At 46.1% G+C, this 14,271-nt stretch overlaps 1 protein-coding gene across 2 annotated transcripts in view; it reads right to left on the reverse strand.

The window, feature by feature from the left end:
- The window catches only part of LOC144769074 (E3 ubiquitin-protein ligase RNF14-like), a 189,934-nt gene that overhangs the window by 24,722 nt on the left and 150,941 nt on the right, over nucleotides 1-14,271 (reverse strand). For both annotated transcript variants that reach the window (XM_078653074.1, XM_078653075.1), the window contains exon 7: nucleotides 7,635-7,768. In XM_078653074.1, the coding sequence (XP_078509200.1) occupies nucleotides 7,635-7,768 (134 nt within the window). The remainder of the gene's footprint in view (nucleotides 1-7,634; nucleotides 7,769-14,271) is intronic.

The following is a 14,271-nucleotide window of genomic DNA, read 5'->3' on the forward strand; positions in this document are numbered from 1 at the left end:
GTCTGATGCCTAAGTACCTAACCGGGTCGTCGGACCACTGCAATGGGTAGTCCATGTCGAATTTAGTTGTCACCGGAGTCAACGGGAATGCGATCGATTTGGACCAGTTCACCTTTAGACCGGATAGGGCTCCGAACTGTACCACTTCCCTTAGCACCGGTGAGAGGTTAACTTCCGGGTCTCTAACATACAAAAGCGTGTCGTCAGCATAAGTGGATATACAAATCTTATATGTTGGGAAATTAATACCTTCATTACTGTGGTATTCTCTGAGTGCACACGCTAGTGGTTCTGCCACTAGAGCGTATAGCAGCGGGGAGAGTGGGCATCCCTGCCTTGTGCCCCTGCCGATTCCGAACGCCTCCGTGACCGTGTCCCCAACTCGCAGCCTGGCCGTTGGTCGGTAATACAGCGCTCCTATCATTTGGAGGAAGGGTTCCCCCAGTCCTAGTTTCCGTAGTACCCTGGACAAGAAAGGCCACTCCACGGAGTCGAAGGCTTTTTCCATATCCAGGAATATCGCCAATGCCTTATTCTCCGGCTTCACGTGTTGCATCGTCCCCAGGACCGTCCGAATGTTGTACGTGAGGTTCCTAGATGGGATAAAACCCGCCTGTTCCGGGGCCACCAATTCAGGGGCTAGAAGTGCAAGCCGCGTCGCCAGTACCTTAGCGTACAATTTAGCATCGACATTGATCAAGGAAAGGGGTCTGTACGAGCCGCATTCCGTGTCGGGTTTCCCAGGCTTAAGTATCGTAATGAGGAGTGCCTCACGCATAGTCGGGGGCATGGAGCCTTCCGAGCATATATCATCAAACAAGGCTGAGAGGTAGGGGACCAACTGGTCCCTAAATGATCTATAGAATCCAACAGTCAGCCCATCAGCGCCAGGAGCGCTACCAGTCCGCATACTATCTAAGGCTTCCTCTATTTCCTCCCTTTGGATGGGCATCATAAGGAACTCTCTTTGCGAATCGGACAGTAGTGGCATCTTAATATAACTCAAATAGTCTTCTATTGCCCCTTCCATTCCCGTCGATTTCGACTCGTATAAAGCAGAGTAGTACCGCCTAAATTCCCCGACTATCTGTTCCTCTTCCGTAAGGGTCTCTCCTGTACTCGAGATCAATTCGCCTATCTGCTGTGGGCGCCGTTGGTGCTTAATCATCTTAGCCAGGAGAGAGCCAGGCCTTTCACCCTCGCCGTAAGAACGTGCCGTGGCATATTTGCCCATGTGTTGAACCTCTCTGTCTGCCTCTGTGTGGTATTCTGACAGCACTTGTTTGATCTGGTCTAGTGCGTCTCCCTCCGGTTCCGCCCGATGCCTCCCCTCAAGATCTGTCAGCTGACTTTCCAAGTATGTCAGGCGCTGTCTAATAGACTTCAGGACACCGGAGTGTTTGGCCATGGCTATCCCACGTATGTAGACTTTAAAGGTCTCCCACAGCGTCTGAAAGCTTTCAACCGAGCCCGTATTTGTTTCAAAAAAGCCCTCGATTTCGTTCGCTAATTCCCCTCGGAACGCCTCGTCTAGTAAAGAGTACGGAGGGAATCGCCATGTGAAGGGGGGGATCCCGCGCGCTGGCGACTCCAGGGTCAGGAGGAGAGGAGAGTGGTCAGACAGAGTGCGCGGCAACACACGACAGTCCCTCGAGGTGCTGGATAACCGTTGTGATACTAGCCAGTAGTCTATTCTAGTGTGCAGTGCATGATACGCTGAATAATGAGTGTATCCCCCTCTGGTGTTATGTCTGCTGCGCCATACATCCATGAGTTCCAAGTGCCCCATCTCAGTTTTGAGTGCCGTAGCAGCAGCCGACGGGCTCCTGTGCGGCCCCGCAGATCTATCCAGATCCGGGTCCAGGACCAAGTTAAAGTCCCCTCCCCAAAGCATATTCGTGCAGTCATACTTCTTGCATCTCCGGGCCAAGTCCACGTAGAAATCAGGGGAGTCATAGTTAGGCCCATATACATTCACAAGCAACAAGTCATGCCCCCGGCCCCTGCATCTGCTGATGACGTATCTCCCCTCCGGGTCCGTCGATTAACAGGACAATTTCATAAAGTCTATCAGGGGGAGCAACTCTTGTATCAGCTGTTTCTATCACAACATAAATATCAGTCGCTGTCACCTTCAGTAGTGGACGCAGGGCCTCTCTCACAACGGTAATCTCCGCCGTGCTGTCCAGCACGGTCAGAGCCCATGTCAGATTCCGAAGCCGCGTTCTCACTATCTGTGGCATATCGATGCGCTGTTAAAGCCGCGACTTTCTTTTTGGCAAACTGCGGTCTCTTCGGCGTTGAGCCTTCCTGCTTCCCTGCACCGTCTGTCTGGCGGGGGTGGTCACATCCTTGTTGACCAACCCGACCCCTTCCGCCACCTCCACCACCGGTCTTCGGGGCCGATGAGTCCTGAAAGGAACGAGGATAGCGTTGATCAGAAACCTGAAATCGATCAGGTGATTTAATCGTCGCGCGATCGCGCAAGTCATAAACACGTTCTGTCTGCGCAGGCATCGGAGACGCAGGAGGAGATTCCTGTGTCTGCTGTTGTTGTTGTTGCTTTCCCTGTTTTTGTTTTTTAGGCCAATTTTGTTTCTTGGACTTGGGCTGAACCTCCGTTTCCGAAGTCTGCCCCTGTGGTTGCTTCTTCTCTTTGACAGAAAAAAGCTTTAGTCCCTTGCTATTGCGACCCACTGTTTTATAAGCAGCCACAACAATCCTCGCCAACTGATGGGGTTTCTCGGCATCGGGGATCGCCGCCAAAGCATTAGCCACCTGAAAGTTCACTGCATCCCCCTTGAGGATGAGATCGCAAACTATTTCAAAGGAGCCACAAAGGCGCATACCCAATGCCAACTCCGCCTCCGGTCCGTGATCATCTTGAACACGTTTAATGATCGTAGGCAGGACAGCCATAGACGGAGTGCCATAACACCTCGCATAGACCGCCGCAAACGTTTTTCCCCAGGTCTCACAGTCAACGAGTTCAGGCGCCAAATCCTTAGGTAAACTAATCGTTAAGATCCTATGTTTATCACCAGGAGTTGTATTAGGAAATACTGCTTCCAGCTGGTCAAATTTCTCGGCAAGCCAGAAAGGAAAATCATCCTTTTCCTTGGGACGCTTACCCATTACAGCATTGACCATTACAGGACTGAGCTTCAAACCGCCCTGTCCCGCTGGAAGAGCCGGACCCCCCGGGGGCCCACCCGGGAGATGACGACCTATGTATTGCACTAAGGCAAGAATCACGGCAATTGAAACTACATGTAGCCTACGAACCTCCGCCAAGGTACAATTGCCGTGTTGAGGATGAGGAGTAAATCCAGCCAAAACAGGCCAATTTGCGCCTGGAATGGACAAAGGACCTAACCCCGGGCGGTTAAAAAATGGGGTAGGGCGCCACCAAACCAAACGCGATGCTGCCAATGACCAATAGGTACTTCCAGTGCCCTGTACGGAGTATATTCATTCGGCACAGGAGAGGGAGTGTAAGTGTGGAACACTCCAGAATTAGTGTCCACAGCCGGAAACGTCACCCACGAATAAAAAAAAGTCGTATGGGTAAGCTGCATCCGCACTCACCACCAAAATCACAGCCAAGCCAAGCCCTCCAAGGGTACCTGGTAAGTCTGCATATGATTGCGTACCGAAATACGACTATGCTGCGGAATATCCACAGGTTGGGCCATGACCGCACAGGAAGTTAGAGAAACAAAGTAAACTTTGTAGCACAACTGGGTAGTAATTCAAGGAAACCGTTTTAGAAAGATTCAAGGTTGAAAAGACCTATTTCAAAAATAGGTAGGTTTTGTCGAACACCACCGGTTTCCGGAAACCACAGCGAAGGGGTTAAGGAGAGAATGATATACTACTCAAGTGTCATGATATAAGACCAGCAACGTTGGGCGCCATGTAGCGGGAATTCCGTTCTCCTACAGAACTGTGCGTAGAGACTCGGAACCTCAGTGAATTAGGGTGCCCCAAAACTCACCTCAGTACCCAAAACCCCTTACCGAGCTAGCTACAGTGTCTCATTGGCCAGTATAACTTCCCAATGTTTAGACAGACCAGAACATGAACTTAGAATACCTCAGATATCGTGGAACACATGAACACTCTTTCGTTATGCAATCATTTCAAACCAGAACGTGGAGTAAATGAGGACACGTGCACATTTGAAATATTTATTTACTAATGCAGGGTTCTCAAACGCAGTATCTTATATAATACAAGCAAACATATTATAGTAAACAAAGTTATCAGCATAGTTACTAGTCCATAGAAAGCGAAAGGTGACAGCATGCTAAAATGCTGAAATGAATAGGAGTTAGCAACACCTAATTCTCACCCTCCCTAACTAGCAGAGGATATTATATCTATGAAGGTCTCTTTGGGTTTTAGCAGGGCGGGTCCATACCTCAAAATCTCAGTGGCAGAGGATCACATCATCTTCCACCAGCTCTCTGCTTGCGAAGCACCATCAAGTGTGTTACGTGTACCCTCAGCAAAGCAATATAAAACGCGCGTAAAGCCAGTTTTGGCAGCAGCTGCATTCATGTTATGTCTAGAAAGGTGCGAAGATCAGACCTTACAATAACACTGTGTCGAGTTATCCTGGGAAACTTCAGCACTCACTGTGCAGACATATGTTACCAAACAAAACTGATATCAGAGCAATAACATATTATTCTCCTGTAAATCACAACACTCTTCTACTTTGAAAGCTATAACAACAATTATGTGTCATGTGCAAAAGCAGCAAAAAGGAAAAATGGCGTTTAAACACTTTACGAAGCTCATGCTAACTTAACACGGTATATAGGTAAGCAGTATCTATATGACAGTTCCTTCGTTGTTAGATGTGAAAAGGGTGTTACTTATTTATCTGCAAAGCACTAAGGAATTTCGGATATCAAAATCTCTGTTGGTTTCTTTTGGAAGGGTCAAAAAGGGCAAAAAAGTTACGACAGCCACTTTGAGTGGTTGGCTCCGACAAGTTATTCGTTAAGCTTACCAGTTGTTGGGTGTGGTTTCCCCCAGCTTAGATATAGGGACATTCCACTATGGCTGTTTTCACTTATTGGACACATGCATGGTGAATTTCAACCCATGAACTTTGCAGAGCAGCTACATGGAAATCCCATCATATATTTGATTCTAGATTGGAGTTTCAAAATTCATCTCCAAATAATTTTGCAGTTGGAGTTCTCACAGAAGCAATGAAGTAATTGTTATTTTCAATAAATAATCAGTGAGCTTCAAAACATGGTGTAAAACATTAATTTCTTGCTTGTGATTCTCCTCACTTGGTTAGGACTGGGATGAGAAGGAACTATGAGGGGGTAATAAATACATTACTTCACGGTAAACGTCATTACCCTGATTAAGGTCCTCCTCCATCATTCTGCCCATATTGGGGGGCAATTTTTGAGACAATTGCCAACCCTTGAGGTTCATCATTGTCCCACACTCCCACCGCCCTGCCCTTATGATCCCTCTGCTATCCATATAATGGGAAAACCACCCACCAAACCCGCCACCTCTTTGGATTTACAGTAGATGTGTAAGAGGAATGGATTTGAAGGAGACATTTCATACAGTGTTGCCTGGGTACATCATGGCGTAGAAGGTGGATCTCCTGAATGGGTACCACGTCTGCCTCATCTAGATTGTGGTGGGAGATGCAGAGCTTCACTAGCAAGTTGATATTAATGATACCCACACAAAAGAAGAGAACTCTTTAACGCAATCTCTTCATTCCTAATTTGGACCTCATTATAAGTGCACCAGCATTTGAGAGGTAATATCATAGATGATAAATGATATTTCAAGGTGCAGTATTACCCACACTGTCCAAGTTATGCATTTTGGAATGAGGGATAAATTCATGTTTTCCCCTGCTCGGGGTAAGCTATTGGAAAAGTGTGGTGAGAAAACCTGCTTTGTCTATCTATTCTGCTCCAAGAGTGTTCAACCATAGTGAATTAATTGTTTATCAGTTAAAAATATTTATATTTTAATTTGCCCTAGTTTAGCTTTTGACTTATGCTTAAGTTTTAATAGAAGCAACTGGCTACGGCATTGGTAAACTGTAAAGCAACTGCAAATCATGTGGTCCCATTTTGTAACCAGAAAATTCCTGTAAGGGATTTGCGGCTCTCTGGGTGCAGACTACATGTCACAAATTTAATTATTTTGCACTTCTAACTCTTTTTTCTCGTCCATTTGCAGTTTCAGTGTTCTTTCGTTACTCAATCACAGATTAAGTTACTTTTAAAAAATATGTTTTGGGCACTGTATGCGTCACCCCGTAGATTTCATCTCACGGGACCCAGGGCACACGCAGTTCAGGTCTGGCACGCGGCCAATAGACACCTCAAGTGGGAGGGAAGACTTACGCTTGCCACCCCACCTGTGGAGTGCTGAACAGTTGGGAAGTCTGTGGAAGTCGAAGGGCTTCGACAAGTGGGGCCTCATTGGCATCACTTCCATCAGGGATGTTTGGAAGGATGGTTCAATTCAGTCCTTTGACTCCCTACGGCTGCAATATCAACTGAATGAGGGAGAGTATTTTCGGTACCTCCAAGTAAGGCATGCATTGCTTACGCACATCCCCCGTGACACGACACTTCCAGACACTTCCCCTCAAGAGGATAGAAGTGCTGAATGGCCACATCACTGAGAAGACGATATCCTTGATATCCAGGAAACTAATAAACCACATGGAGGACCCACTGGGGCGCCTTAGGGGACAGTGGCAGGAGGACGGCTTAGAACTGGACGATGAGGACTGGCAGGTAGCGGTATCATCCCCATGAGTAGTGGCAAGCCCCATGAGGCTTAGACTATTGCAGCTGAAGATCTTGCCTAGGTCCTATGTCACTGGGTCTAGACTGGTCCATATGGGCCGCTCAGAGAGGGGGGAATGTAGGAGAGGTTGTGGAGAGCTGGGGACGTTCATGCATATCCTATGGCACTGTGTTAAGGTCCAGGAGTTCTGGGTGAAGGTCCACAGCACAATACGCACAGTCCTGAATACGGAACTGGGTCTGGAGGCACGTAGGAGTATCATAAATATTTGGGAGCCAACGGATCTCAATGCCTATCAAAAGCTGTGGGGAACATTGGCGCTCATGATCGCTATCCGTAATGTGGCCCAGTTGTGGGGAGCCAATCAACCGCCCTGGGTGGAGAAATGGGGGGAGGACTTGGACTGGTGCATGTTTAGGGAAAGATCGGTGTATTTGGCGAGGGGTTGCCCTGGGAAGTGGAATAGAGTCTGGGAGGCCTGGAATGCTTACAGGGGAGACATCTGCACCCCCTTGGTGGGTCCACGTGAAGCTGAGGAGCGAATATCCCCTTGATCCGTCACCGGAGTTCAATTACAATTAGCTGGGAGGTATGGAAATGTTATTTATTGATTGTCAATAATTTGAATTATGTCGCCTGATGTTTTTGTTTCTTTGTTTTTTTTGTTCAATAAAAATATATTTTTTTTAAAGAAAATATGTTTTGCTAGCCACGTACATCTCACACTTTTATGTATTTTGCCATATGACAGAAAATCCACACTCCCACTCACTCTCCCATAACCACAGCCTTCATATCCAAACACAAAGATTACCTACCAGCAGCTGCAAATTTCTGGTGCGGATTTCTGATTAGTAGAAGTTAGGGTGCCATAAGAAAAAGGAAGACTACACGTCCAGCAGAACATGTGCAAACACTTCGTACAGTACATCCTGTGACAGCCTCCATTCTTCTAAAATGAAACAAATCAACATGCACCGTTATGGTTATGGTTATGGTTATTGTATTGAGTCACAACATGAATCCACCATGAGGTGGAAGACTACAAGTGATGCACTATCATTGTATACTTGCAGATGTAAAGAAACATTGCACCATTTTAAACTCCATTACTCCTCAGAAACAAGATGGAATATTTCACACAAGTAGTAGAAAACAAATTAACCTCTAAACCCAAATTTAACTCCTTGATTGTTTTTTTTTCTTTCGAATTTGCTCTAATCAGGTTTGGGACAGTGGGTTTGGTAGTAAATCTGAGTTCCTTCTTCTAAGTGCAGTTCCATGAAGGGATGCCAAGTTTGGCTGGCCAGATCCTCGCATTAGCTGTTTTTCCTTTTCTATTCCACTGTTATGTTATGTTATTTAAGCTTATAAAGCGCATTACTACCCGAGGCATCTAAGCGCTGTAGCAGAATTAATGAAAGTGTCAGGAGAGGGTAGAGGATGCACTGCATCTTGAATAACCAGGTTTTTACTACTTTCCTAAACGCAAGACGGCTGGGCGATGTTTTTATACCAAGAGGCAGTAATTTTCATGTTCTAGAAGCTTCACACACAATGCGTTTGCCCCCCCCCCACCGTGCAAGTTTGAATCTAGGCACTATTAACAATTGTGCCTTTGCTGACCGAAGATTTCTGACAGGGAAATATTGTTTAAAACTCTGCTTCAGAAAGTCCGGACCAGGACCATTGACTGCCTTATATGCTAGACATAAAGCCTTAAAGGTCATTCTTTATTTGATAGGGAGCTAATGTAGATTTTTTAGCTCATTAGATACTGAGGAAAATTTGGGAATTTTCAACAGAGTTCTGGCCGCAGTATTTTGTAGAACCCGTAGTTTATTGATATTATACTTATGAGTAGTCAACAGCAAGCTGTTGCAATAATCTATCTTGAACAGAATCAGAGAGGTAACTAATATCTTTTGCAGATTATCAAGTATGAACGGCATGACTTTTTTAATGATTCTGAGGGTGTTAAATGTAGAGGAAGTGAGTTTATTCACATGATCGAAAAATAGATTTTAGTGTCAATCGTGACTCCCAAATTTCTAGCTGGAAGGGGAACGGGGCCCAAATTAGCTGGCCAGACTTACGGAGCACAAAAAGATTTCTGTGGTCCAAATAGTAAGACTTCAGTCTTCTCTGCATTTAACTTAAGACCGTTGTTGTCCATCCAGTCATGGACTGCCATCATGCAGTCATGGAATCTGCTTCCTATGTCAGTGTCATTTTTTCCTATGGAAACGACAATCTGGGTATCATCGCCATAGGTGGTAAGTGAAAAACTAAAACTTCTTATCAAATCCGACACATGGGGAGACATAAATGTACACCGACCAGGACAACACTCAGACACCACCCTCACCTTGTGGCATTCATATGACAGCAACGCCATAAAGGCGGACGCCTAGAGGGTATGACGGGACAAAGGGAGACACTGACATGCCGCACACGCGACGCGACCAATGACCATCTTCCACTGCCATCCTGAGTTGAAGCACCCTCCCCCCAAGCGCACTGCCATGTAACGCTACCATGCCATGCCCCTGCCCCGGAAAAGGCCGCCCTCCCTGATCACTAGGCCTCAATATATACAGATGCAAGATTATACCCGCACTGCGACATACAGACACAACACCTGATCTCATACCTTACTGGACATGTCTTATTTGCGTATCCCCCCGCTCTTTCTCTCCTTCCTTATATTTTCTTCCCCTTTTGATTCACTTGTTCTTAAACATGGCAGGGAGCCTCATCCCGAGTTTCCTCCTATGTAATTCTCCCCCCCCCCCATTTGTTCAGTTCTTAATCCTGATCCCCCTTTCCAGTTACCCCAGTTGGATGTTAAGCAGAGAATTGACATCGGGACACCTTAGTTACTCTGGTGACCAATGACTAAGACAAAGACACACAACGACATTGCCAGTGACTGCTTGCACACGCGCCAGAGGCCGCACCCCATGCGCAGACTTCGCAGGAACTATCCGCAGCAAAGATGTGAAGCGCGGCGTGGACGGCCCGAGAAGCCTGCCTATATGCGTAACTACATCGTGCCACGTTTCCGTTATAGCTGGGAATGTATTTACTGCTCTTCTACACCGCCAGATACGCTCGCGCATTGCACAATGGGGCATAGCTATGCAATAACTGTAATGAATCAGACAAGATGGTGGTATCAACTTCACTAAATCTGGCACAACACTTAGTGGAGATAACAAGCATGAGCTCATAATGTAAAAAGGAGGAATTACTGTGAGATCCTTGTGCCCATTCCTTCCAGTACTGATACCTAGGGCATGAGACCACTGCACTGTGTAATATTGCTGTTATATACGTTTAATGCAATGCCTCGAATGATGCTATCTCCAACTGTCTCGCTTGAATGGTTACTATGTGTGATATTTCACTGCTATATTCTCAATAAAACATATTCAAACAAAAAAATGGGGAGAAATAAATGTTAAAAAGGTGGGACTCAGCGAGGATCCCTGTGGAACTCCACATGGAAGGGAAAATGGATGTGAGGTAACCTTATCTAACTTTACCATTTGCTATCTATCCTTCAAATAGGATCTTAACAGGTTCCATGCCTGATATGTAACCCCACAGGTTGTAAGACGGCTTAGCAATAATTCATAATTTATCGTTTGTCAAGAAGCACCCATCCGACAAACACCAAATCAGGACCTATGTTTCAAATGTAGTGAAATACCCCATTAAGCTGCCAATGCATGCTTAACTCCCTCTCCAATGTTTGTCTTATATGACATTCCGAATATTTCAAATGAAACTACCCACGTATAGTTGTAGCCTGGCCAGCAGCTGATTGCAATTCTGTGTTTTACCAAAATCTCTGCACACTCGCTATCATCGACCCACACAAACCCCTGCCAGACAGTACTTGTCGCAGACAGATTGTATTCACCAGCTCCACTAAACCAGGCCTGTCTGCAGACCTCCACAAAATTGTTTAAAGGCATATCTGCGAATAGAAGGTAAGCTGCCTGTGTCCACAGTAGTCTTTCCCAACCACTGTTGGTCCACTCGAGGGTGGACGTCAGGCTAAGCTGAGACTCAGACCGACTGTCTCCGAAGCTTTAAATATGTTTGCCTGGCATGCTCACCAGGATCCCTGATACAAAGCCTATGGCTGTGGTTATAGTTTACTCTGACCACGTTTTACCCCTCAGTCACTGACCCCGTGATATGCAGTAAAGATGCTTTCACATTTGCAAGTGAGTAAGCTTGGCACAGGGTGACTTGAAAGATGGAAAGATGACACAGGAAGTCTCTCCATCATCCTTTCGGTGGGTGGTGCCTTCCAAGGCAGACAGGGCAGGAAACAGGTCCATTAAGAGAGTTAGTGGGGTAGGCCATGATGCATAGAAGGGCAGCCATCTTTTGCCTTCTCCCTGTGCACTGCTTGGTCTTGACGTTTTTCCTCTCGCCTTCCTTAGGTTTTGATTTTTAATTTGGGGTAAACTAGGTGTGGTTTTTAACCATGGTAACAACTTGGTTTGTTACAGAAGGAAGAGACAAGTAGTGTTTTTATAATGTTTGGCTGGGTGAAGTATTGTAAAGATAGAGACAGGCTTGTGAGGGCAAGTCTGGGAGTATCAGTAGACGCTGGTAGGGCAGGTGTTTGCGAGTAATGGTGGTAGGATTAGGAGAGACTGGAGGTGTAGAAGTAGAGTTGGTTCGCTATGGTGCAGACAAATCAGCTCGGCGTTGGGTCCGTGGGTGCTAGTGGAGCTTTGGGGCTCTTCAAAATATGGAGGAAAATGGAGAAATGGTTAAATGCGTCAAAGTAAGGAAAGTTAAAAGAGGTGACTTTTGGACCGGTAAAGGATACGTGATCTTAGCAGAGGTCTTCAGACACCACACTTTGGACATGCAACCTTACTCCAAATGCTGATACTGCTGGTGGATGAGAACACATTTTGAACTAGAATGCAGCATTCCTGGCAGTCATAATGTCATTCAGGCCTGCCAAAAGGATCTCACCACAAACCTCTGACATCTTGAACGAGAAGCCGCAAACACAATACCTGAGTGCGACTGTAGGACATCATCGGGTATCTGATGCCAATTACCCGCAAAGATAAGAGTGACAAATGTGGGCCAGCCAATGTTTCTGCACAAGAAATATCAGAGTACAGACAAGTGGCTCGGCCATTACGACTCTGAGGTCCTTGCCACAAAGGCTCAACAATCACACTTGCAAATATTTCGACTATAAATAAGAACTAGCACGCTGTACGCCAGCGGGCTGGTTCATAAACAGGTTATCTTCATAAATACCACATAATCGAGCACCATAACACACCAAACATTAACAGATCTTAAGGAACATTAATGCCTTTCACTGTAATACAGTGTTTGTAATGGTATTTTTGTAAAAATGTCAATTTATGTAAATGTTGTTGGATTGAAAAAGCTCCTAGGTGTATGCATCATCCCAAGTACATAGGGCCTGATTCCGATGTCTGCCCAACACCATTGCAGATTGGAACCACCCGACCATAGGTTAGCGTTCCATTACTGAACAATTTGGATGCGACCACCCTATGGTCAATCGGAAACATCAATTTTTCAATGGCAACTTGTGCGGCGGGTGGAAAAGGGCTGCAGCACAAGCTGACATTGAAAAATGGATGTTTGTAAACATCCCTGCACCTTGGGAGGGATGTTTAGGGGGCACAGGCCCCATAGCAGAGGGCTCGGGGTAAGGTGTCACTGGTAGGGCCCCCCAAAGTCACTTTCCGAGAGCCTTTCCATGTCGGAAAGGCCGACATGGAAAGACTAGGAAAGTGACATCATAATCCTAAAGGCGGAGCAGAGGCTGGCTCTTCCGGGATTGTGATTCTTTCTGATGCTTTGACGGGCTCCTTGAGCCTGTCGGAAGAGCAGTGGATGGTCCCTCGGCCCGATGCCTCCACCGGCCTCAACAAATGTGGCGGGTGGACTACAGGGGCAGATGTCGGGCAGACGACAACCGGCGGTCGGTCGGTTGCGGTCCGCCCGGCATCGTAAACGGGCCCATTGTGTCAGCTCACCAAAACGATGGCCTTAACCTCTTCGGTGCTCATGACGGCTCACGGCCGTCATGAGTCACGGTAGGCATGTGCTCATAATTGCCGGGAGCCGTCCAAATGTTGCCGCTCCTCCCACGCGGTGTTAATTCACCACCTGTACGGGACAATTAATCAGTGGGCAGAGCTCGGACTGCTCCCGGCCGTCATAAGCACATGCCCACCGTGATTTATGATGGCCAGGAGCCGTCATGAGTACTGCAGCGCCACCCCCAGTTCCCCGCGCCAAGGCGAAGGGGTAAAAAAACAGTATTTTATGAATGGATTGTTTAGAAAAATCATCGAGCGACATCAGTGTATAAAATTGAAAAACCATAAGCAGTATTTAATAAGATACATTTCTGATTTATGGAAATATGTCATCAATAGAGATAAACAGAAGTTAAAATGTGCAATTACTCCATTAATAGTTCACACAATGTGAAGGATTCCAAAAGGCCATATATGTAAGAAAATACATGAAGAAATCAAGATTTTTAAAGAATGCTAGCTCCTTCCCCTTTATTCCTAATGATTGCTGTCATGGGTGGGTAGCCCATCTCCAGTGCAGCTTTCCGTAACCCTGCATTGAAACCCAGTAAAGTAGGTTATGTTTCTAGAAGGAGCAAGAGGAGCAGTGTTAGGGCACTGTCAGGTTAAAACGCTAGAGAGTAGCACCAGACGTTGATCATTTAGTTCTGTTACACACAAACCAAAAGACCATCTCCCGAGCTTGTACTGGAATATACAAACACATACCCCAGGAGGAATCCACCTCTATGAGCATGTTCAGCTTTTCCTCCCCTCCCTCTCCACTTCCTATTGAAGACTGTGCCGCCAGTAATCCAGACACAAATGCTGCTTAGATTTGCCCAAATGTCTTTCATGACTCAGTGATATTAATTTTCCTTGAACTCCTTTGGGGAAATGATCTATTGCCAATTTTGAAGAACCCCTCTAGACATAACTATTCTCTTATCATCCCATACCTATACTTCATCTCCTTAGTGTTTGACCATTTGAGGGTTATGAACTATCTGCCTCCTTCCCTTCTGATTTTCTTCTGAAGCTATGTTAAATGCGAATCCTGTGCTTCCTCCTCTTCCTCTGCATGCTTGAGTAACCTGGAAAGGTATTGGGTGGCCACATTTACAGCCCCTGGAACATATTCTAATTTGAAGGCGTGCCCCTTGCAAAAGAGAGGCCCATCTAGTAGTGACTTAATTCTCCGATTATGCTGCTTTATTCAAACCATTAGTCTCGGAAACCAGTTTGAAGAAGTTTATATAAACAACAGTCCTCCACACGGTTCCACAATTTGTAACCTTGCATGCCACAATCTAGGCCTACTTTTGAAACACGAATACCATCTTTCTGCCAC

Source organism: Lissotriton helveticus, chromosome 7 (genome assembly GCF_964261635.1).
Source record: "Lissotriton helveticus chromosome 7, aLisHel1.1, whole genome shotgun sequence".
NCBI classification, from domain to species: Eukaryota; Metazoa; Chordata; class Amphibia; order Caudata; family Salamandridae; genus Lissotriton; species Lissotriton helveticus.